Below are 23333 nucleotides of genomic sequence, written 5' to 3' on the forward strand. Positions count from 1 at the left end.
CCAGATCCTGAGAGAGGTTTGGGGGAAGCCTGGGGGTGGGGGGCTGCATACTAAGTCTGGGCTGCTGTGTGGGCTCCTCCCATAAGCCAGGCCCCTGCCCTCCACTGCACGGAGCAAGGAGGAAACTGAGGCTCAGCAGGGAAGTGCATCTCCCGCTTCATGCTGTCCAGCCTAAGGTCTAAACCCGGGAATGTCCCAGTTTGCATGAGCAGCAGGTCCCCACATCCCGCAAAACCCTGTTAAGACCCTCACGTGTAACCGTGAATTTTTCAATAGCCTCATTAAACAGGTACAAAAAAATTGGATGCAGGTGATTTTAGTAAGAGATCTCATTTAACTCAAAAAGTCCAAAATATTTTCATTGTTTTTATTTCAACATGTAATCCATATAAAAATTATTGAGCCATTTTACCTTTTCCTTTTTTTGTTGCTGGTGTTTGTTTTCACTGACATCGAGTGTCTATTTCACACTGACAGCTAGATTTGCCAAATAAAATATGTGTAGCCCAGGAAACTTTGAATTTCAGATAAACAATGGGGAAAAATTTATTTTTAGCATAAGGATAGCCCAAATATTGCAAAGTTTATTTTTTGTTTATCTGAAATTCAAAGTTACCTAGGTGCCTATATTTTTATTTGCTGCATCCGCAGCCCCTAATTGCAGATTTCAGAGACTCACACTTCGGGGGCCTAATAGCCACTTGAACTCACAGCCAAGAAGGGGACAGGGCAGATCTCAAGAATCAGGGTGCCTGGTAGAGTCCAAGAGAACCAAACCCCCAAAGTCATCCTGCAAAGACACGTCTTGCTGTGTCTCTCTCTGTGGCCCCTCTAAACTTTACCCTTTTGTCTGTTGGTGACATTATCGGTCTTTGTCTCAGTTGAGTTTTCTGGAAGCAACTCAACACATTTTATTTCCGATAATCTGCTGCCTAGTAAACAGGCGACAGGGAAGAAAGTCCATGTCCTGCCCACAGTTCCCCCGTATCAGCAAGTTTTCAAAATTCAGAAAAGGGGTCAGGGCCCACGGGGGCAATGGACCAGTTGGGAGGAGGGACCAGGCAGACCCAGAGATGGGGGTCCCCATAGCCTACCTCCCTCCCCAACTCTCCCTCTGGGCTCCGAGCCTCAGCTTTGCCCCCCTCTACCATGCTCAGGGTTGGAGTCTCTGCTCCTGGAGTGTCTCTCTTTGCCTCAGTTTACATCCCCCAAACACCAAAAGTTGCAGATCAGAGCCCTGGGATGGGGAAGTGGAGACAGCGGGGTGGCTACAGGAGAAGGATGCAGCCTGCTTCCAGAGGCAGCTCAGCTCCCCTGCTGTTGGGGCTCCTGCTGTGTGCAAACCCCTGGTTGGGTCCTGGTGTGTGTCTGCTGCACATCAGAGTGTCAGGGTTTTGGTAACAAGGCCATAGCTGCAATAGAGGCCCAGAGAGGTAGGCCACCAGTCCCAGGTCACACAGCACACCTGCAGCAGAGCTAGGAGCCAGCCAGGGAGCTGAGGTCCCAGCAATGGACTTCCTACAGCCAGCTGCACATTATGTCACCCTGTGTCACATGACCCCAGAGGTCACTGCTGCCAAGGACCCCAGGAGGAAAAGACCATGAGTACCATTTCCCCTGGGTAAAGGGAGGTTCCGGGGGGGGGGCAGTGCCTCCCTGGAGCTCATCCAGAAACCAGCTCTCACCCACCCCGCCACACACCAGGTGCAGCCCAGCCTGGACCAGTCACGAGATTTATGGGGCCCCCTGCCCCAGGGTCTCCCTTTTACCCCAGCTCCTCACACTGCCCCTAGACCCTGCCAGCAGCCCTCTCTAAGAGAGAACCTCTCTCTCTCCCACTTCTCTATAGGTCCCAGCTGTTCTCTGCATCTTCAGAGACATCTTTCACCCGGGGTCCACCCCCTGTCCCCAAAGGAGCCCTGCGGTCAGACCTGGTCCCCCTCTTCCTGGTCCCCCCTCCAACCCAACTGTGCATGTTCTGGGGCTAGGCCCTTGTCCTCTGTGGCCACTAGGGCCCGGAGTAGAAGAGAGACATCACCTCGGGTACCAAATACAAGGGGCAGCAAAGCACTTCATAATCAAGGCACGTAGTGTGTTCTTGCAATATTTTTATTTTTATTTTTTAAAATTTTTTGGGTAGGGAGGTAATTAGGTTTTTATTTATATATTTAGTGGAGGCACTGGGGGTTGAACCTAGGACCTTGTGCATGCTAAGCATGTGCTCTACCACTGAGCTATACCTTCCCTGCCATGCAGTATTTATAAAAATCAAAAGTAATGCCAAAAATCCAAGATGAACAAAATATCAAAGTTTTAACTAAAAACAGCATCAGTATTACGATTTTTCTTTTTGCATCAGGCTCCGATACAACTCAACCTGGCCTAGATACAGATCCTGCCTTTGTTTGCAGTTTTAGCATTTTGTTTATCTTGGATTTGGAGTGTGAATTTTGATTTTTTAAAAATTGCATCCAAATACTACTTTTTGATTACTGAGTGTTTTTGGCATCCCTTTAAATTTTGCACACAAGGTGAGCGCCTCAGTGGCCTCTCCTAGTCCTGGCCCTGGTGGGACCACCCACAGACCCCCCCCACCAGCCACAGGGCACGGCTGGCAGGAAAGTCCCGGGACAAGAGAGGAGGATGGGGGTGACAGAAACATCAGTCATGAAATAACAGCTAATACGCACTGCGGTCTGTGAGCTAAGGACCGTTCTAATTCCTCTCATCCTTCCTTCTGGAGCACCCACTGTGTGCTGAGCAGTATTCCAGACGCAGGATAAAGTAGACACAAGTACACCTCCCTGCCACACGGAACCCACATCCTGGTTTGGGGAGAAGGGCGATAAGATAATACGATAAGTAGGAACCATCAAAATGTGAGGTACGCCAGTGCTGCACGCTAAAGAGAAAAAAGAGCAAAGAAAAGGTATGAACCAGGGAGCAGGTTTTGTGTTTTAGGCACTTTAACCAAGAATGAGGTCATTGAAACTCCACAAACGCCCGGAGGGGGAAAGTTGTCAATTAGACCCATTTTTCAAATGAGGACGCTGAGGCAGCCTGTCCAGGGAGTGGCAGAGCTGAGTTCCCAGAACCTGTAGGCTGGTGCCAGAGGGCTTTTTATTGGAGGGGAGGGAAGGGAAGAGGGGGAGAGGAGGGCACCATGTGGAACCAGGTAGAATGAGGGAACAGGGACTTTTTTCTCCACTTAAAGGGGCCCCCTGGGCTGTATTTTAGGCAGTACTGTCTCCGCCTCCCTGAGGGGAAAGGCCAGGTTGGGTCATTCAGGGTCCCCTGGTTCCTCCCTTCACTGACTGAGCCCCAGGGGTGGAGGCCAGCCTGGCCACCCACAGGCCCTGCCCTGCAATGGACCAGCCCCAGGAAGGGGAGCCCTTTAAGGCCGTCCCCTGGGTTGGCAACGTGACTGCCCTCCCTCAAGTGTGCAAGTTCATTCATCCAGGGGCCCCTGCTGACTCACGCTTATGAAAGTGATTTTTCTGGCCCCGCCCACCACCCGCCTCCTCCCAGCTGGTGAAATACCCTCGCTTCCCTGCCTCTCACAGCCTCTTGGATCCCCACAGGGTAATGGGCATCTTGTTCCCTCGACCAAAACCGTGATCCCTGGTTCTCCTAGTGCCTGACCAGGCGAGGCTCACCAGTGCCCTTGACACCCCTTCCCATCAGGTGAGTGGCTGGGGCGAGGCGTGGGAGGTGGGAGACAGTGGCCCGTCCAGAGCAAGGTGACCTCCAGGGCCCTGGAGCAGACGTGGACCTCAGGTGGTCCTGTAGGCTGCCCATCCTGGCTCCGGGGAGTCAGCATGATCCCCCACCATGCCCCCAGGTTCCTCCTCTACCCTGCCTGGCCCTGCCCATCTCCAGGTGCCTGGCACTGTCAGCCGACAGCTGCCCTGCCACTGGCTCAGACTGCACCCCAGCCCACGTGATGCTGCTCTTGGCAGGAAAGAGAATTGTGGCCCGCCCGGGCAGGCTGCCCGGTGCCCTGAGGCCACTGGGTCCCACAGCCAGGCTGGGCTCTGCCCTCGGGACTCTGCCTCTCCTGCTCACTTGGGACAGAGCCCCTGAGGCTGCTGAATTTGAAGGGTGGGGCCCCAGGGGGTCTGGGGAACCTCGGAGCTCTTGGGGCTCCAGACGCGGGCAGCTCTGGACGGAGGTGATGCCACGGGGTGGGCACTGCAGCTGACGATTCACCTTGGTGGCTAGTGGCAGGTGGTACTCAGGCTGACAGAGCACCTCCTCATCCTCCCCCTGCCACAGCCTCATGTCACTTTTTTGGTGGCACTGTTGTCATGCTGTTTTCCTCAGAGGGGACTCATCTCCCCCCATCCTGTCCCTTTCCACAGGAATCAAGGGGCAGGATCTGGGCTTGTGGGCGTGGTCTCCAACATTCCTGGGCGAGACACCTGCTCCCTCCTGACGCAGTTTCTCCCTCTGGGTAGCCGGAATAAGAAAACTCACGGGGCAGGTCATTAAGTGAGCAAGGAGCCACCAGAGATGCTCAGTCAAGGAGGCCATACAAGTGTCCCAAGTCTTAGAGTAGTTTTGCGTTTTAATAATCCTAGGAGGACCAATGCTACAAACTCCAAAGAAATATCCCTTGAAGGTGTGACTCTTTTACCACGTCTTTAAAGCAAATGTTCTTTTGTGAATTGGAATGTGTCTTTAACGTTAACTTCTCTCAGCCAAAATTTGCCGTCTTCAACCAGAGGGATGCCAACAAAAAGTTCACACTGAAACAGACCATTCCAATCCCACAAAACCAAAAAGCATGAAAGAAATAGGAAGTTAAACTTTCCAATGAAAGCTGGCTGTGTGCGTGCCTCCAAGGTTTTGAGACCTCTAAGTCTATATCTTTGCACAGGAAGTGACCTCTCAGGTCAGCCTCGGGGTGGTGACCTCATGCATGTGGCATCCAGAGGTTTCTGGCAGTGAGACTTGGATTCCAACAGCCCGGGTGGTAAATAGGAAGCCTGAAAAGGGGCAGTCAGTTTCCTCATCTGTAAACGCAGCTCCTGTAAGACTCTTCTTATTGGTTGAAGTGGGGATTCGAAGGGACAGGGAAGTGAAGGACTTGGCTGGGGGTGGGCATTCTGTAGGTGCTGGGGACAGGTTGGCCCTTCATTGTCGGGGGCTATGGGGTGTCTAGGTGGTCGTAGCCCTAGGGGACCAAACTCATTCCATTACCACTGGCTCTGCGAGCTTGGGGGCATGGCCATGGCTCCCTGAGCCTCAGTTTTCTCATCTGTACAGTGGGTTCCAGGAGGATTATAGGGGCGGATACACAGGGAGCCAGGATTTAGGCAGGATAGCACATGCGTCCTGTCATTGCTACTCCTGGGGACAGTGCAGATGAGGAGTGAGGGGCCCCGGGACAGTTTGAAGGTACCCACAGCCCACTTCTCCAGGGCTACCAGGCACACCCAGCGACAGATAGCTAGTGGATAACTGTCCCTCCCAGCTGGGAACACCGGCCCTGGGCCTCCCTCCACAACACCAGCGCTGGACAGAGCAGTAAGGTGAGCAGAGGGAACTGCACTCAGCCTGGCCTCTGGCAGGAGCTGTCACACCCCGTCACGTCATGCTTGGGGGACTCAGAGAAGGCTCTGGAGCAAGGAGGCCTGGGCTCCAACCCGGCTCAGCCTGTCTGTGCAAGCTGGGGCAACCCACACAGGGCTAGGAGAAGCTCACTGGGCCTCCATTTCCCCATCTGTAATATGGGCATGATTGTGAGAGGACTTCTAACAACCCAATTAAATGCAGATTAAATTACCGAATGTTTGTGAAGTGTTTAGAGTGCACTTGGCACCGAGCTAACTCCACAGAGTATGGAAATGTTCATCATTTGTTGTTGTTATCAGTGGCAGTGATGTCACCCCAGAGTCCTCTCCCCAGGCAGATAGCATGGGCTCCTGCTGGGAACCAGACACAGAGATGGCCACATGGTCCCCGTTGGGGGACACAGGGCTTACTGTGACAGGTGGGGGAGGCTGTCCCAGGCAGGCCCCAGCTGAAGGGAGGAAGGCTGTTCTCAGGGGACCTGCAGGCAATGAGGAGGGCGTCCTTAATATGCCATCTCCCCCTATGTGACATCCTTTACCATTTAAGCCTCCCCTTCCCCCCTTGCCGGACATAGGAGGTGACATCGCCCACCTCTCAGGGTGGCTGAGAGGCCCAAACGCTATGGCTTAGGGACAAGGTCCTTGTAAACTGTGAAGTGCTGTGGGAAGGCCCATTGTCGCCTGGCTGGGTGGCTGTCCCTCGTCCATCACTTGGGACCTGCCCAGCAGTAGACACTGGTGTTGCTGTCACTCTGCACCCATCAGAGGTCATGTTTTTTCAGCCTGTTCAAGATTTTCAAAAAATGTAATTTAGTTGCCCAGTTTTCCAAATCAGAGAATTCACCTAAAAATACAGATTTCTGCCTTCTCTGGAAGAATTCTGAAGGCAGCGATGGGCCCCTATCCCTGGCTGCTCCCCACCCCACTCACTCTTTTACGGGCTACAAGCCCCAGGTCTCCCCAGGTCAAGCCAAGTGCCAGGCATGGTGCATTCAGGCAAAGCCTTGGCACCGTTAGCCCTGGGTGATGCTGAGCATGACTTCTCCAAGCCCCAGTTTACACATCTGTGAAGTGGGATAATAACACCAAGAGGACTCTCTGCATAGGGTTGGTGTGAAGAGGACATGAGAAAAAACATGTCAAGTACCCGGAACACGGAAAGTGTTCAGTGCCCACCCGTTCCTCACGAGCCCATGTGGATGTTGCCTTGGCCCTCAGGACGGCAGGGCTACCAGACAGTGGGTGATATCAGGGCCCGATTAGCCAGGACTTGGGGATGTGGAGAAGGTGGGTCTGGTCTCCACTGGTACTTGCAGCCCTAGGAACCGAGTTTGGGTCCCTCTGAGTGATTTGGGTCTGTGGTCAGCAGGGGGCGCTGGTGCCCCAGAGACAAGCCGGTTTATAGGCATTTCTCAAACCAAGATGCTCGGGCTTCTACGGTTTCCCACATCCACCTGTTCTTTCCCAGCCCCTGGAGCAGGCAGTGAGCTCTGGTCTTTTCCCAGTGGCACATTTGTCCCAGGCAGGTGCTTCACACACCCTACAGCCCTGTGGGGTAGAGGCAAATATTATTCCCATTTAACAGATGAGGAAACTGAGGCTCAGAGAGGCGAATGGGCCTCTGGTCACCAGCTCAGAAGTGCCTTCCAGGGACAGGTGATGGCTCCAGAGTCCACCAGGCTACACCAAAGAGCCGAGGGCTGGATTGTGGGGTGGGGGCTGTGGCCATCACAGAAGTAGGGGACATGGCTTGTCCCAGTTGGGTGAAGGAGGCCTCATAAACGATGAATAATAGGCTTCAAGTATTGTCACTGTCCCTGATGGGATGGGGAGGGTGGAGTGAGGCTCAGAGAGACAAGGGCGACCAGGCTGGGTGAGACAGCCCTGCATCACTGGGCCTGTTTAGAATGTAGCAGGTATGAGAGGGGCGTGTCATCCCGATATGACTCCAGGAAGACCTTGGACTTGATCCTATGGGCCACAGGGGGCCAGTAGAGCTGGGAAATAACTGTGTGACACCCAGGCTCACCAAGTGGCCCCTCTTCCCCTGTGCTCCAGGTTGGCTGCCAGCCTCCAGCCCTCCGCCAGCCACAGCTATGAGCACCTGGAGGAAGGACCACCTTGGAGCCAGCAGCTCAGAGCCCCTCCCTGTCGTCATCATTGGTGAGTGCCACCAGGGGCAGTGGGAGGGGCTGCACTGAGCCAGGCCAGGTTGGGCCTTTCTTTACAATTGTTCTCTTCAAATTGGCCTCAGAGCCTTCACTATGTGTCCAGTGCTATGTTTAGCAATTTATAAAACATCACTCCACGTAATCCTTCCAAGAACCCTCGAGGCCAGAGCAGGATGATCTGCGAAGTTTGCCCAGCGAGGGCAAGGGGACTGGCTGTAAGCCTGCACCATCTTGTGCTCACTCTGTGCCTGGCACTGCACTGGATGCTTGAGCACGAGAATGCAGCCGTAGCACGTGATCCGTCCTAAGGTCTGCAAAAATGGAGGACAGATGGCCCCTCCCTCCAGGCAAGCAGCAGGTTGAACCACACAAAATGGCCATTTTTGTAAGTTAAAAACAGTTGAGCATCAGTGATTTCATATGGTTCATCCTAATAGTATTCTGCGTAGGGGTAAGGCTTAGAACAGCACAAGATAAGAGGGTGGAAAGAGAGAGAAGAATAGAAGTGAAGTCACCAGGTTAATTGCCCAAGAAGTGCCACTGATAAGCAGTGGGATTTGTCCAGACTTGGGGGCAGGCGGGCCCACAAGTGGCTTAGTAGCCACCCCCGAGCTTCCCCCCACCCCCAGGATGTAGCCATCTTTGTTGTAATATTTTATGCATCCGTCTGTCCAAGCGCACTGTCAGTTCTGGAGAACTGGTCTAGTTTTCAGTAATCTCAGCATCTCAGTCATGCTCTGGGTGACCACAGGCAAGTCACTTAACCTCTCTGTGCCCCAGCTCCCTCAAGGAGAAAGGGTAGCATGCACCTGGCGACAATCATCAGGAAAACCCAGTGAGATGAAGCTTCGGGGCTTCAGAGGGGCCTGGTACAGCAGCAGCGGCTGTCAGTTTCGTATTATTCTGTTCTTATGAAAATCACGTGACAAAGCTTGACATGTGGGAAGTACTCGGTCAGTGTCAGCAGTTATCACCCCAACTTTATTGCTGTTAAAGTAGTCCAGGGCTCCAGCACCTGTCCATGACTTTATTACTGATTGCTGTCATGCCTGGTATGGGCTAAGGGCTTTATAAATGTTTTACTTTTAGCTTTACAAAGAGCAAATCAATAAATCAGACAGATCGAGACCAAAGCCCTCAGTGATGGTGGACTTTTGTACCCCAAAATGCTGCCCTCTGACCCTGCCCTCTCTCTCCAGGCAACGGTCCCTCAGGCATCTGCCTGTCCTATCTGCTCTCGGGCTACACCCCCTACGTGAAGCCAGGTGCCATCCACCCGCACCCACTGCTGCAGAGGAAGCTCACCGAGGCGCCAGGGGTCTCCATCATGGACCAGGTGGGCCAGAGCTCCGGGTAGGGGGACATGCCCACTGTGGGGAAATTTTCCCAGCCTTCCCAAGGCAAAAATCAAAAAATATACATTTGTGAGACCTAAGACCAAACTCAGCCACCTGGAGACAATTTTGGTTGTCACAACCCAAGCGGTGCTACCACAGGCCGAGAGGCTCGAGGCCAGGGATGCTGTTAAACATCCTATAAAGCACAGGACAGCCCCACCACAAAGAATTCTCCGGCTCAAATGCTGGTAGTGCCACAGCTGAGAGCCCTGCCCGAGATATTGCAGGTGCACTAGCCTCTGCCCAGTAGGGCTCACCAGTCCGCCCTCCAGGCCCCTTGCCTTCCAGGAAGCCACTCAGTGTCCCCCACCCCCACCCCCACTTCAGGCAGCATCAAGATTCCTAGTCCCCTCCCACCCTTGAGCTGGCGGATGTGGAAGAAAGCTGGCATTTGTCTGAGGGTATTTTTCAAAGTGCCTTCTACAGGACACCAGTTCCCGGGTATAAATGTAGGGAGAAATGTTCCTGCTCCAGTAAGTCTGAGAGACACTGGGCTTGGCAAAATTAAACAGGTAAATGACAGATGCAGGCCTTATCAGAGCCTTTAATATGCCAATGTGCATTATCTTCCTCTGAGAGGTGCCATTCCACAAGCTTATCTGACACTCTGATCTTAGGGTAGGAATGTAGGGCCCTCCTCCAGGGACCCCTCTGACTTGTGTCCCCCCACCCCACTCCAGGACCTGGATTACCTGTCTGAAGGCCTTGAAGGCAGGAGCCAAAGCCCTGTGGCACTGCTCTTTGATGCCCTCTTGCGCCCAGACACAGACTTGGGGGGAAACATGGACTCTGTCCTTACCTGGAAGCACCAGAAGGAGCGAGCCATCCCCCACCTGGTCCTGGGACGGAAACTGCCTGGGGGCGCCTGGCATGTGAGTGAGGCCCCAGGGTGAGGGGACTTGGGCTGAGTCTACACGAAGTCTTGGGGAGAGTCCCTCCCTAACTGGGTTTAGGGCTCATCCATTTCCCGTCTCTCCCTATTCACCTCTCCCTCCTCCCCTCCCCCCTCCCCTCCCCCACCCCCATCTCCCACCAACCCCAGCTAAGACCTCCCCTGCCCTCCAGCCCTGAGTGGGTTGGAGGCTAGTAGAGGCCTTGACTTTGGTCTCCTTTCCTCCCAGTCCATTGAAGGCTCCATGGTGACCCTGAGCCAAGGCCAGTGGATGGGGCTCCCCGACCTGCAGGTCAAGGACTGGATGTGCCAGAAGCGAAGGTAAGGTGACCGTGGGAAGCCCAGGGTGGGCAGGGAAGACATTGAACCCAGGAACCAGAGCCAGAAGTATAGGGGCTTCCAGGCTCATCTAGCCTTGCCCTTCCTCTTACTTGGGAGGGTGGGGTGGGGGGAGGGAACTAAGGATCTGACAGGGAATGGACATGCATAGGACCACACAGGGAGTGAGCAGCAGAGCTGGGATCGCCAGGGACTCCCTGTCCATTGCTCCTTCCCCCTGCCACATGACCTCAACTTGCCCTCCCTGGAGCATCCCAGGCTCTAAGGAGGGGGTGACAGTGGCCTCTGCTCCCCACACCCTGCCTCAGAGCCTCTGGCCTGGGCTCCCTAGTCCTCTGGCCTCCCTGCAGCCTCTCCCACTAATTTGAGCCTGGTCTAGAACAGTCTCTGTTTTTCCTAGGTCAGCTAATAAGATGCACTTTTTAAAAAAATATTTTTTGCCGTAGAAACATAACCATACTATAGAAAACTGAAAATTGAGAGAAGGAAGGAAACTGACCCCAACCTCACACTTCTACCCACCGCTCTTACATCTTGGGGGATTCTCTTCCCATCAGGTTTCCTGCTCCATAACTCGCACTCTGACCCCCCTGGAGAAACAAATGAATGACTAAATAGACAAATTCCAGCCCCTGCTCTTCCTGGAGTGTGAGGCATAAAGTTGCCCAGTGCTCAGGATGGACGGTCGCCACCTGCGTGGTGTCTGCTCTTGTACATTTCCTCCACCCTCGGGGGCCGTGATGGGGGACCGTCCTCCACCCAGTAGGTGGTTGACCTCTCTGGCAATTCAGTTTCCACCTCTCCAGGGTTCACTGTCTGTCTCTTTGACACAAAGACTTTGTGTCCTGACAGATGTGGTAGGAAGATGTCCAGGCTTGTGGCGTGAGGTGTTAACCTCTCTCATAAATTTCACTTGTAGATGTACCCTTTCCTATCCTACTCTTAAAATGTAACATGATGTCATGAGGCTTCATGTGGTGATGACACAAGGTTCGCACAAGCATCCTCTTACGTGGCCACATAATATTCCCAAGGGAGGGCGAGCATCTCCACTGAGTGATTCCTACCAGCTGGGCCTTGTGCTTAGATGTAGGAGCCCAAAGCCACTCTATTATTATACATAACCCTGGATGCAACATCCTATTAGGACAGTCCTTTAAAACAATTTTTTACTCAGAGGGGAAATGACCAACCCACAGACATGAATTCCAGAGTCCAGGTTGTGTAGCAGACTAACGAGTTGGATTGGCTGGAGTGGCCTTAGGGGATGCGGTCTCAGCTTATGCTACAATCGTGGGTCGTGTTGGCAGCGTGTCACAGAGGATTCTGTTTAGGCGAAGTAATCCTTAACAGGATGTCCACAGGTCAGGGAAAGTACTCACCGAGGTAACACAGGTTGATACAGGGAGGAGTCGAGATAATGTCAAAGTCTGTGTGCCTCACCCACTGGCAGCACTGGCCCTAATCATTACCCCAGAAAGGGTGGCAATAATAGTAACAGTAATGATAACAGTCACAATAATAATAAATTGTCTCTGCTGTTACTGTGAGTGCTGGGGACTGTACTAAGTGCTTTACATGGTTATTCTTTAATCAACTTATTTACTGAAATACAAGTACATATAGGAAAGCACACAAGTCATATGCACACAGGAGGATGAAATTTCTTAAAGTGGACACACCTGCATTTCAGCCACCCAGACTCAAAAAACAGATCCCCTGCCCCCAGAAGCCCCCTGGGACCCCGCCCAGTCACCACCCCCTGCCTCGTCCCCAGAGGTAACCACTCTCTTGACCTCTAACTCCATGGATTAGTTCTGCCTGTCTCTGAACTTTATGAAAGTGGAATCCTCCTACAAATACGTAGAGTACTATTTAGTCCTTTGAAGGGATAGTGGTGGCTGGCCTCATTTCCCTTACGACCTGTCAGGTTCTAAACTCTTCCTTCGTATCATCCTCGCCTCTCAACAATGGCACAAAATTGGTGCTGTCACCACGGTCATCCTCATTTTGTAAACGAGGAGCGGAGGCAGAGGGTTCCAGGCACAAGGCTCACCAGTGGCAGAGCCAAGATCTGAATCCAGGCTATCTGGCCCCAGAGGCCACATTCTGAACCCCACCCTAATGAGGCACCCTGAATCAGCTCCATTTTATAGAAGAGGAAACTGAGGTTCTGAGAGGTTAAACCACTTGACCAAGTCCTGTGCCTATGGGTGGGGCAGCCACTGTCCAGCTCCAGGGTCTGATTCCAGCCCGCCCACCCGATAACCACCCCACCCCAAATCTACTATCTGACTCTCACCCTCCCTCATCCTTCCCCCCAGAGGTCTTCGCAACAGCCGGGCCACGGCCGGGGACATTGCTCACTACTACAGGGACTATGTGATCAAGAAGGGTCTGGGGCACAATTTTGTGTCTGGTGCCGTGGTCACAGCCGTGGAGTGGGGTACACCAGAGCCCAGCAGCCCCGGGGCCCGGGACCCCAGCCCCCTCTTCCAGGTGAGTGGCTTCCTGACAGCCACGGACCGCAGCCAGCAGCCATTCTCCCTGTGCGCCCGCAACGTGGTCCTGGCCACCGGCACGTCCGACAGCCCAGCCCAGCTGGGCATCCCTGGGGAGGGCCTACCCTTCATCCACCATGATCTGTCGGCCTTGGAGGCAGCCACGCGGGCAGGCACAGTGACCCCGTCGTCGGACCCCGTCGTCATCATTGGTGCGGGGCTGTCGGCGGCTGACGCCGTCCTCTACGCTCGCCACTACAACATCCCAGTGATCCATGCCTTCCGCCGGCCCGTGGACGACCCCGGCCTGGTGTTCAACCAGCTGCCCAAGATGCTGTACCCTGAGTACCACAAGGTGCACCAGATGATGCGGGAGCAGTCCATCCTGTTGCCCAGCCCCTACGAAGGCTACCGCAGCTTCCCCGAGCACCAGCTTCTGCTCTTCAAGGAGGACCGCCAGGCTGTGTTCCAGGACCCCCAGGGCCACCAGAAGGTCTTCGAGGTTTCCCTGGTGCTGGTCCTCATTGGCTCCCACCCTGATCTGTCCTTCCTCCCGGGGGCAGGTGCTGACCTGGCCATGGACCCAGATCAGCCTCTGAGCACCAAGAGGAACCCCATTGACGTGGACCCCTTTACCTACCAGAGCATCCACCAGGAGGGCCTGTACGCTTTGGGGCCGCTGGCCGGGGACAACTTTGTGCGGTTCGTGCAGGGCGGGGCTCTGGCTGTGGCCAGCTCCTTGCTGAGGAAGGAGGCCAGGAAGCCGCCCTAGCACCTGGCCTGGCATCCTCACATCCATACCCTAAAGAGAAGGGGAGATCACCACGGCCCTGCTGGATGCAGAGCGTGTCCCAAGATGCCCCAGTGATGGAAGGGGGCCTCTCCTGGCAGGAGACAGGAGCAAACACGCGCCCTTATAATGGGCCTCTCAGATGAAGAGTGGGAAACCCAGCTGCCCAGACTCAGACCAGGGTAGGAACAGTGACTGCAGGCCGGGATAGGCCCAGACCTGTAATTGGGGGGTGAAATCTGCCAGTGTGAGCTGGGATCACCAGGACCAGCTGAGTGCCGAGCCAGGAGGACTTCAGTCCTCACTCTATCCAGAATCAGATCCCAAATAAAACCAGAGCCTGCCTCCACTCCTGTTTCTGATGATTCTGTGCTTGGAGAGGAGGTGGGGTGCCCAGGACTCTGCTCTGGGAGCCGGGGAGTGGAGGCAGGGGCTGAAGCACAGGGCCTTGTGGGAGAAGGACCTTGGGCTAGGAGGGCTTAGGGGACAATGGATGGTGCCCCAAGTGGAGGGTCTGCTGAGTGGGAGCAGAGGAGACAGCAGCTGTGTTAGAGGAGTGAGGGGAGGGTAGGTTTGCGGAATGGGTGCTGGGGAGGCTTTCACAATCCCCCTAGCCCTCCAGTCTAGTGCCCACCCTCTCCCATTTTCCCTTCCTGCCCCACCGCCTCCTTTCAGTCAGTCCTTCTCGTTCCCCGTACTTGCACCTGCCATCAGGCCTTCGCACAATCTAGTCTTTAGCCCAGGGCACTTTTCTCTCCTCTCTTTAACTACTCCTCTTCCTCTCCTCATAAGGATCACTTCCTCTCAAGTCTCTTCTGACACATACCCCTCGGTGGCCATAAGGTGAATGAATCCCCCTCTCATGGCCCAGGATTCCACCTCTTTACAGCAGTATAGTTTTAATTGTTCACTTATTTGTGGAATCATTCCAGTCCCTGGTTCAGCCCACTTGGATATAAGTTCCAGGAGGCCAGGGACCTTTTCTGTTTCCCTGTTCTGAGAACCCATTGCCGGCTCCAGGCCTCGTACCTAGCTGATGTTCCTTTAATCCTTTGGCGGTTGGAATGGATGGATGCGGGGAGTGTGAGGGCAAGAGGGTGTTCTGGAGCGAAGGCTGGTTCTGGGCGTTGTGTAATGGGACGGAGAAGTGTGAGAGGGTGTGTACGCCGTGGAAGGGAAGAGTGGGTACCAGCAGAGTGGTGGGGGAGGTCCCCTTGCGTGGGCGCAGATGCCGGAGAGGCAGCCGGCAGAGGGCGCTCCGGGCCCGCTGGACACCGCGCTCCGGCCCCTGCAGCGGCGCCACGAGTTGGGGGTGGGCACCTTCGGGAGGGAAGGCAGTCGGAGACTTTCGGGGTGGCAGCCCCCAGGGCGCCCCCCAAGGTTGTGGGAGGTCCACAACCCTGTGAGTACTGGGCAGCCCCCTCCGCGGCCAGGCTGGAGTCCAGCCCCCAATCCCCGCGCCCCCACGGGTACACCCTGCCTTGGTGCCCGGCCGCTGGACGTGGGGGCGGTGGCCATCGGACACGTGGCTCGGGGTCCGGGCGGAGCAGCCCCCCCCAACCTGTCCCCCGGCGCCGGCCGGTCCCCGCGTGGCCGCGGCCGCGGGGCCTGAGGGAGGGAGGGCGGGGCGGCGCCGGGCGGCGCAGGGGAGGGGGTCGCGCGGGGGCGGGCCGCGGACCGGGCGGGGGTCGGCGGGCTTGCGGGCGGCGGCGGCGGCGGGCGCGGCGCGATGTGCGAGCGGGCGGCGCGCCTGTGCAGGGCCGGCGCGCACAGGCTGCTCCGGGAGCCGCCGCCGCAGGGCCGGGCGCTGGGCGGGCTGCTGCGCTGGGTGGGCGCCAGGATGGGCGAGCCCCGGGCGCCGCTGGCCTCCGACGCCCCCGCCGCCCCCGCTGCGGACCCCGGCCCCGGCCCGGGCCCCGCCTCTTCGCGTGGGGGCACCGCTGTCATCCTGGACGTGAGTACGCGCGGACTGGGACCCCGAGCTCCCTCCTCCCACGGGGGCGACCCCGACGCCGCCCTTCCCGGTCCCTGCCGGGACCCGCGAGGACCCCTTCTCCAAAAGCCTGGACCCCCGGCCCATCCCCCTTGGCAGCCCAGAGCAGGACCCGCACCAGCCCTTCCGTGTCCCAGAGCGCGGCCCCCAGCCCCTCCGGGTCTCGGCGGGTCTCCATGCCAGTCCTGTCTCGTCCCTGGACCTGGACGACCCCCTCCTGCCGCCCCCTCTCTCCACTTCTCGGGATCCACACCTTTGCGGAGCTGGGACCTGGAGCCCCTCCACCCAGCCACCGCCCCCCTACTTTTGTCCTGGCCAAACCCTCTTTTTTTCCCAGCTCCGACCTCACCCTTAACCTCCATCTCTTCCCGGGAAAGAAGCCCCGACCGCCTCCAGCCCCCTCCTCCTCTCCATCCCGGATCCCTGCTCGAGTCGCTACTTTTCTGAGACCCCCTTCTGCCCCCACCAACCCCTAGCTCCGGGGGTTTCTCCTCTGGCTCTATACCCTAAGCCCTGGTGTTCTCATCCCCAAAGATCCGTTTTGGCCAGGCACCACCTCTTGAAAAATGAAGCCCCCTCCCCTCATCTGTCTTCCTCTCTCCTTTCAGTAGAGCTGGGACCATCCCCATCCGCAGTGAGCCTGGACCCCTCTGGGCACCCACACTCCATTCTGAGCCACCTCTATCCTTCATTCCCTTCCCCACCCCACCCTCCCTCTCCTCACCCCCTCATCCCCTTTGGGACCTAAACTGCCCCACCTCACCCTCCCACCCACTCTCCACTGTGGGAGGGAGATTCTACAGGGTGGACAGCCAGCTAGGCTGGGAGACTTCCCCTGTAGAATGCCAGAAGGAGGTGGAAGGAGCTTTGCCCAAGTGGCAGCATGGAGGTGGGGTGTGCCTGACCAGTGAGGGTCTTGTGTGGTGGGTGGCAGAGGGCATGGAGTGCCTCGTGTGTGCATCGTGGGTTTCTGGGAGAGCTGTGTGTGTGTGTACGACACATCCCTGTGAGTGTGGGAGAGCGTGGATTTCCTCTCACTCTCCTTCCCTTCCTCTTGGAGCTGGTAGCTGGCTCTGGGAGGAGAGGGCTGGGCTGGGAGGGGCATCTTTGCTGTGAGTGCCCAGAGCCCTAGTCCTCCCAAACACACTCTTGCACAGCTAGATCCTCTCTCTCTCTCAGCCCTGGCAGAGTTCATGGGTGGAACCCTGGGCTGCCCTCCTAGGGCAGCCCTGCCCAGACCCTTTCAGGTTCTCCCGGTGCAGGAGGTACGCTCCAGAGTCCTCACATACTGGCCATGAGCCATCTCTGAGCCTCCATTTCCTCATCTGTGAAATGGGGTGATGAGCAGGTGTGGGGGGCCACGTCACGTGGTCGTGTCAATCACTTGTTTACCACCGCCACCCAGCACAGGCACTGGAAAGTGGGACCCCAGCTCCCAGGAACCTTGGGGTCAGGAACAGGAGTGTGGGCCACTCAGGCTAGAGTTCTGATAACTGCTCCCACTTCCACCCCCACCACAGTGGCTCCCACCTAGTGCACTGGACTTGGGGTTCAGCTTAGAGAAGGGGGATGTTTGAGAAGCAGCCCTGAGCTGCTGCTTTAGTTTGTCACAGCCTCAGGTGCCTGATAATGGATGCCCTCCCATTGCTTGGGCGTGTTCTGTCCTTGAAGGTGTTCGGGTCACACACAGCAGTGGTGCCTCCCCTCCTCCCTCCATCAGCAGGGCTTACCTGGTCCCACAAATACCAGGAGGACGAGTTACCTGGTCTCCGCTGAGGCTGTGGGGCATCGGGCTGCCCCTTTCCCCCCACTCCCACCCCCATGCAGCCAGAACCTGGCATCTGTACCTGGATTTCTGAGCTCCCAGCAACCTGCTCCTACCTCTCCCTCACCCAAAAAAATAATCCATCCTGCTCTGGCTGGTCCGGTCACCAGGCCTGGAGTTTCCCTTAGCTGACACATCAGTTGAGACTTAACCCAAACTCCCAGGCTCTTGAGGGGTCTGGGGTAGTGGGTGTAAGGCAGGTGGCTGCATCCGTGGGGCAGGATGCGAATTGTGAGTGTGACTGCCTGACAGTGGGTGCAGCACGGGGACTGATGGTTCTGGAAGCACGCCCGCCAGCATGTGAAGGGTGTGAGCATGTGTCCACGCGCGTGTGTGCGTGTGTCAGCGTGGCCGTGGGCAGGCTGGCGGCACAGAAGGGAGAGGGGGCAGCTGTTTCCACGCGGGTTGGGAGGGCCTCTGCCTGAAACATCCTCCCTCTGTCCCTGGATCCCAGTCTGGGGTCTCCTCCCAAGGCAGGGAGAAGGGGGCCCAGCTTCCCCAAGCCCACCTGGAGGGGAGGTGGTCAGAAGCCACTGGAGGGTGCCTGCCCCTCCCTGGCCGGCACTGACTCAACATCTCTTCCCTGCAGATTTTCCGCCGGGCAGACAAAAATGGTGAGTTTCCCTCCCAGGCTGTCCCCCAGTGGGGGACCCGTCTCTTTGCAGTTCAAAGTGCAGAACCCTGCAGTTAGAAGGCTCAGTCCTGGCTCTGCTCTCTGCCTCGGGTTCACCATCTTAATGAGTAGATGTCTGTGACGCTGTGATGTCTTGCCCATGGTAAATGCTTGGTGTGCCTTAACCTTCTGAAGCTGGGCTGGACCAGAGCAGCCCAGGCGGGGCCCAAAGACCACCCTTTAAGGAGCCCCCAGCCTCACTCTTGGCCCTTCCTAGGCCCAGGCACCCGTCCTCCCCAAAGCCACCTGAGGCAGTTAGCACTGTTGCCCCTGTTCTATTTAGTCCGTCAGTGACTTGCCCAGGGTCACCCAGCTGCATGAAGGCAGCCGAGGCCCTACTGTGGACCCCCAGGACTTTCCCCCACCTCATGTAGCCTCCCTGGCAAAATGAGCAGCACATTGTTGTGACCAGCGAATTCAGGACACGCCCCTTCTCCCGACTTCCCCTGGACCTTTCTGAAAGGCAGGGACCAGAGGATAATAAAGTTTACCAAGGCCAACCTGAATCTTGAAGCTGCCACAGAGAGTGTTCTAGCTTTGTAGGAATACTGTGGTCCTCATTCTAAGGCCCAGAGCAACTCTCTGTGGACTTTAACCAAGGCACAGTCCCTCTCTGGGCCTCAGTTTCCCCATCTGTAAAGTGGGACTATAACATTTAATCTGCCTCCTTCCCTGGGCTGTTGGGAGAATGCGGGAGGAGACGTGGGTGGCAGACTTTTTAAAAGAGAATCAGGCAGTGCTCAGTGTTTGTTCATGGGGAAAATACTGCAGTTCAGGGTGGCAGCTCTCACCCGGGCCCGAGCCCTCCTCCCTCCTGATCCTGAGAGTTTCTCTGGAGCTGTCTCCCCATCGTGTTGGGTGTAAAAGGTGAGGCCTCGGGAGACAGGAGGGGGTGCTCAGGCCTGGGCTGCACATCAGCACCCAGGAGTCTCCGTCTCTTGACTGCACCCTGAGTATGACATTGGTTCCTCCCAGGCCTCTGGAACCCTGGACCATGAGCAGCAATTCCATAGGAAGCAGGGAGGAAGGAGAGCAATGTAGGGGGAAATTGCCATGGTATTGCCATCGCGGCCTGAACAGCATTAGAGATTCGAGAAAGGAGTTTGGGGGTTTGACCCCTGATTCAGGCCTCTCTCTAGTCTTCAGTGTGCACCTGCCTGGGGTGGAGAGGTCCTCGCAGTGTGCTGGCCACAACCCTCAGCCGATTGTGAGGTTTTTACAGGTAGGGATTTGGGCTTGTCCCTGGTGTGGGCCGATGCAGGTGACAGACTTGCTCACAGAGCTGTAGTGAAGGTAGAGGGAGGCTTGGGTCTGGGCACGCTGTAAGGAGTCAACGAGCCCTCAGACCAGCTGATGAGTGCCTCGGAAAACAGCCCTTGGGTTTTTCAACCAGTGTTTGATTCCCAGCCCTTGCTGGGACTGCCAGGACTTGACCACCTGGTGGAGGCGGCCAGTGGCATCAGTTATGCACCAAGACGTTAACAGACCTCCTCATTTGATGTTCACTGTGCTCCTACTGGGAGAAGGAGTACCACCCCCCTTTTCACAGGTGACACAAACCAGGCTTGGGAAAGGAACATGAGAGACCGCAGGTCTTCAGCTGGGGAGCAGGTCAGGCGGTTCCAATTCAGCCCAGCACAGTTTGCATACACTGTGTGGGCAGAATTGTGTGGACGGACGTATGAGTGTGGGTGTAGACAGAGCCAGAGATGCACACTCGTGCGCATACTTGTTTAGTACCTTGGATGCTGGCTCTGCCCTGGGTGACCCCAGCAGCGAGAAAGCCTGTGTGGCGGAAGAGGGGGATGTGGTCTCAAATTAGGCCTGTGGCCGCACGTTGCAGTAGAATTAGCCTTTGGGATCACCGGAGCAAGGGCTCAGGCTGTCCTGTCTTGATGGCTCCAGGGACAGAGCCATCTTCGTGGAAGTGGAGGTGGGGACTGGGCATGGCTCCCAAGGGGAGGCAGAAGGTGGGGGGGGGGGTTCTGCCTGGACACCTGGGGGGGTATGGCACCCGGAAGGGTGGTATGGTTGCGGCGGAGGGCTGAGTGCCAGACGGCATTACCCTCCATGGGACGGGGACACTGGAAGATGCCTGGCATTTCAAAGGTCACTGTGACAGAGGCTGAGCTCGTGCTAATTAGCGAGGACACCTGCAAATGGCCCACTTGGGGTCCTGGAGGTGCCGGCCTGCTCACTCATGTAATTGGACAGAGGCCCGGGCAGATGTTGCTTCCTTATTAGCTGATCTGGGTTTGTGAGGGCTGCAGTGGGACAACCAAGGGAAATGTCACCGAGAAGGCTTTGTGCTCCAGAGGCCTGGCGGGCCCCTCTCCGCCTGTTCTGAGTGCAGGCTGGATGGAGGTCCCTGGACTCACAGGAGAGGGAGGCAGGGAGACCCCCAACCAAGCCCCGTGCCCGTGGCAGACATAACTAATCGATCCCAGCAGGCTTCCACTCAGTCCAGACTTGTCCCCAGATTTTCCACGGAGCCCCGTGGCTGGGGGTCTTGCCACAAGACCCTGCCCCAGGTCTGGTTGAGAGCATATGGACTCAGGAGCCAGGTGGCCTGGGTTCAAGCTCCAGTTGTGGGACCCGGGCAGGTCCCTTCACCACTCAGTGCCCAGTACGGCTCTGTCACCTATGCCATCGGGGAGCCCGTGAGGACTGAATGTGTGGACACCCAGAGCCCTGTGTGTCCACCCAGGTTCTAAACTGTGCCTCCTGGGTTCTTATATGTCTCATCAAAGGAAATCTGGAAAGTCTCTTTCACAGAAGAGAAAGAGCCACAGCTGAGTTTACAGATTTCACAGCTGGTATCATGTACCTTTTATGGTTGGTTTCTGGGTCTTCTGAGTGTGAATGGGGGCTTTTGTTTGGGGGGTTCTTGTTTTTGAGAGTCGCAAATTCATTCCTCGTCTGTGACCTTGAACCCTGAGCTGGGATGTTGGAGGTATATGGGACGTTGCCTCAGCCCCCCAACATGCAGGCACTATTTTCGAGTCTCTCCGCACAGGCTGAGGGAAGCCACGCAAGGCGTGAGGAGTGCTCTCTCCTGTTGCCCGACTTTGAGCCCCTGTAGAGCTGCTGGCAGCAGAGATAGAAGTTCTGGCGCCTTTAAAATGTATGAGTGCCTTCTGCTCCAGGCCCAAGTAGGTCTGCCAGGTCCAACTGGGCCGATAGTGCCCTGGATAAGGGTACCTACCGGAGAGAACTGGGGGACTGCGATCCAGCCTGCGCGCCCCTTCCCCCAGTGCCTGCTGCTGGGCTGCTTCCCCTCCCCCACCAAGGAGACATTTCTTTCTCCTCCACACTAAGTGTCACGTGGGCTCTCAAGGGCTTTGATTGCAAACTGGCTGGAAGTAGTGGAAGGGGTCAGCAGAGGGGCCAGGCCCACCCTTCTCCCTGACCTCCACTGCCTCCCACAACTCGGCTCCTTTAAGGCAGAACAGGAGCCTGTCTTGGAAAGGCGGTGGAGGTGGGTGGAGATCACTTGCCAGAGTGTGCTCAGCAGGAATGCCTAGGTGGGAGGGAGTCCCTGGAGTTCTGCTGTGAGCCCCTCCTCGGTGGCCTGTCTGCCCCACTGCCCAACCCCATGAGAATGTCCCCAGCAGATGCTGGTGCCCAGGGTGACTGCATGTGGAGGAAGAAGAGGTGAGATAGAGGGGACAAGTGGCGTGCATCTGCTTGGGGGTGCCCTTTGTCCAGAGCCCTGCCCCCCATCCCAGAACCGCAGCCCCAGGCCTGGCAACCCCTCCCCATGTGGCTTAGCATCCTCAGGGCTGCATCCCTGGCACCCTGAGAACTCTGTGTCACTACTGGAGCTGGCTCCGCTGGTCAGAACTTGCGAAGGCAGCGTGGAGAGGGGTCATCCCCTCCCCAGCGTCAGCACCCTGGCTTGGAGGAGGCTGCTGTGGAGACGGTTTCAGAGTGTAGAGATTATCTCAGCATTTGGAAACAATGAAGAGTGGTCATCAGATTGCCCCGCTTTGGCCCTGCCTCTCACGGGTGTGGAGCTACGTTAAGTAGTACCTGTACCTCTAGATGGTCAGGTGACTTGAAGAGAAGATTGGTGGGGGCGGGGCACAGGGGCTCTCTACTTGTTGATGGGGCATAATGAGCCCCAGCATTTGTTGATTTGGGGATTACTTGTAAATGGGTGTTTGTCTGTTGGTTTGGGAATTAGCTGGATGAGTTGGTGAGCTCCCTGAGCTGGAGTTTGCTGGTTAATTTGGATTAGCGGGGCAGGCAGGAGTTATCTGAGCTGGAGGTCATCTGTTAGTTTGGGGATTGTCTGGCTCTGGGGATGTCCCATCTCTTAGACACCTGCTGCTCTCCCCTCTCCCTCCCTTCCTCGCAGATGATGGGAAGTTGTCTTTGGAGGAATTCCAGCTCTTCTTTGCAGATGGCGTCCTCAACGAGAAAGAACTGGAGGATCTCTTCCACACAATCGACTCTGACAACACCAAGTGAGCTGCGTGTAGGGCAGGAGCAGATCCTCCGGGGGGTTGGAGGGAGTGGGGTGGCTGCGTCTTTCTCACTCAGTCTCTACTGCCCACTCCCTGTAGGGGCGGGAGACCTCAAACTCCCTAATCCAAAAGTTGGATCTGTTTGCCCCCCTTCCCTCCGCGTCAGGGCAATTTGGGGAGGGAACCAATTGACATGATGTTGGCAAGTGTTTCTCTTTTCTGAGCATAGGTGGCGAAGCAGGGAGAGAGCCTGAATTTTGCAGCATGAGGAAAGGGGGAGATGCGGCAACTTAGCCCAGTTCTACCACAATGCTTTTTGCTTATCCCCAGTCTCAACAAGAACTCTGTGACCCTGCTTCTCCCTGGGGCCCGCCTTAAGCCACACTGATGCTAACTGACCGTAACCTTACTTCTGCTGCACCTAATTCCTTTTTCTCCATCCCTCTCCTCCATCAGAACCTTAACCTGCAGCTCAGTCAGCCAAAAGCTCCAGCCCCAGCTCATCCCTAAATCGAGTGCAAAAGCTCACATTCTCTTCTAACGAATCCGACCCTTTCCAGCTTAAACTACCTCCCGCTTTCCTTGGGCTCCCCATGCAGGATGAAGCCCCCTTCTCCACCCCGCTCAGATTATGAGGACCTCAGTTCCTGGGGGCTGCTTGGGGGCAGATTTGATAAGTTGGAGTCCCCTGTGACAGGCTAGAGATG

General features: G+C 56.3%; 2 protein-coding genes across 11 annotated transcripts in view; both read left to right on the forward strand.

The window, feature by feature from the left end:
* The window catches only part of OSGIN1 (oxidative stress induced growth inhibitor 1), a 30262-nt gene extending 16247 nt beyond the window's left edge, over window positions 1–14015 (forward strand). For 5 of the 7 annotated variants that reach the window (XM_072967824.1, XM_072967825.1, XM_072967823.1 and 2 more), the window contains 6 exons: window positions 3582–3684; window positions 7635–7739; window positions 8947–9083; window positions 9825–10016; window positions 10266–10357; window positions 12700–14015. In XM_072967824.1, the coding sequence (XP_072823925.1) occupies window positions 7673–7739; window positions 8947–9083; window positions 9825–10016; window positions 10266–10357; window positions 12700–13648 (1437 nt within the window). In that variant the 5' untranslated portion in view covers window positions 3582–3684; window positions 7635–7672 and the 3' untranslated portion in view covers window positions 13649–14015. Of the gene's footprint in view, window positions 1–3581; window positions 3685–4879; window positions 5033–7634; window positions 7740–8946; window positions 9084–9824; window positions 10017–10265; window positions 10358–12699 lie in introns of all 7 variants that reach the window. The other 2 variants (XM_072967826.1, XM_072967828.1) reach the window with 2 other exon arrangements.
* Window positions 14016–14989: 974 nt separating this feature from the next.
* Window positions 14990–23333, forward strand: part of NECAB2 (N-terminal EF-hand calcium binding protein 2) — a 29603-nt gene continuing 21259 nt past the window's right edge. Inside the window, exons 1-3 of one of the 4 annotated variants that reach the window (XM_006207529.4) lie at window positions 14990–15068; window positions 18074–18098; window positions 22518–22626. Coding sequence is in view for 2 of the 4 variants with exons in the window: in XM_072967829.1 (XP_072823930.1) it covers window positions 15396–15620; window positions 18074–18098; window positions 22518–22626 (359 nt within the window). In the remaining 2 variants the exon portion in view is untranslated. Of the gene's footprint in view, window positions 15069–15384; window positions 15621–18073; window positions 18099–21687; window positions 21812–22517; window positions 22627–23333 lie in introns of those variants that run through there. The other 3 variants (XM_072967829.1, XR_012075833.1, XM_015241955.3) reach the window with 3 other exon arrangements.

The sequence above is a fragment of the Vicugna pacos genome, chromosome 9 (assembly GCF_048564905.1).
Source record: "Vicugna pacos chromosome 9, VicPac4, whole genome shotgun sequence".
In the NCBI taxonomy this organism is placed as follows: Eukaryota; Metazoa; Chordata; class Mammalia; order Artiodactyla; family Camelidae; genus Vicugna; species Vicugna pacos.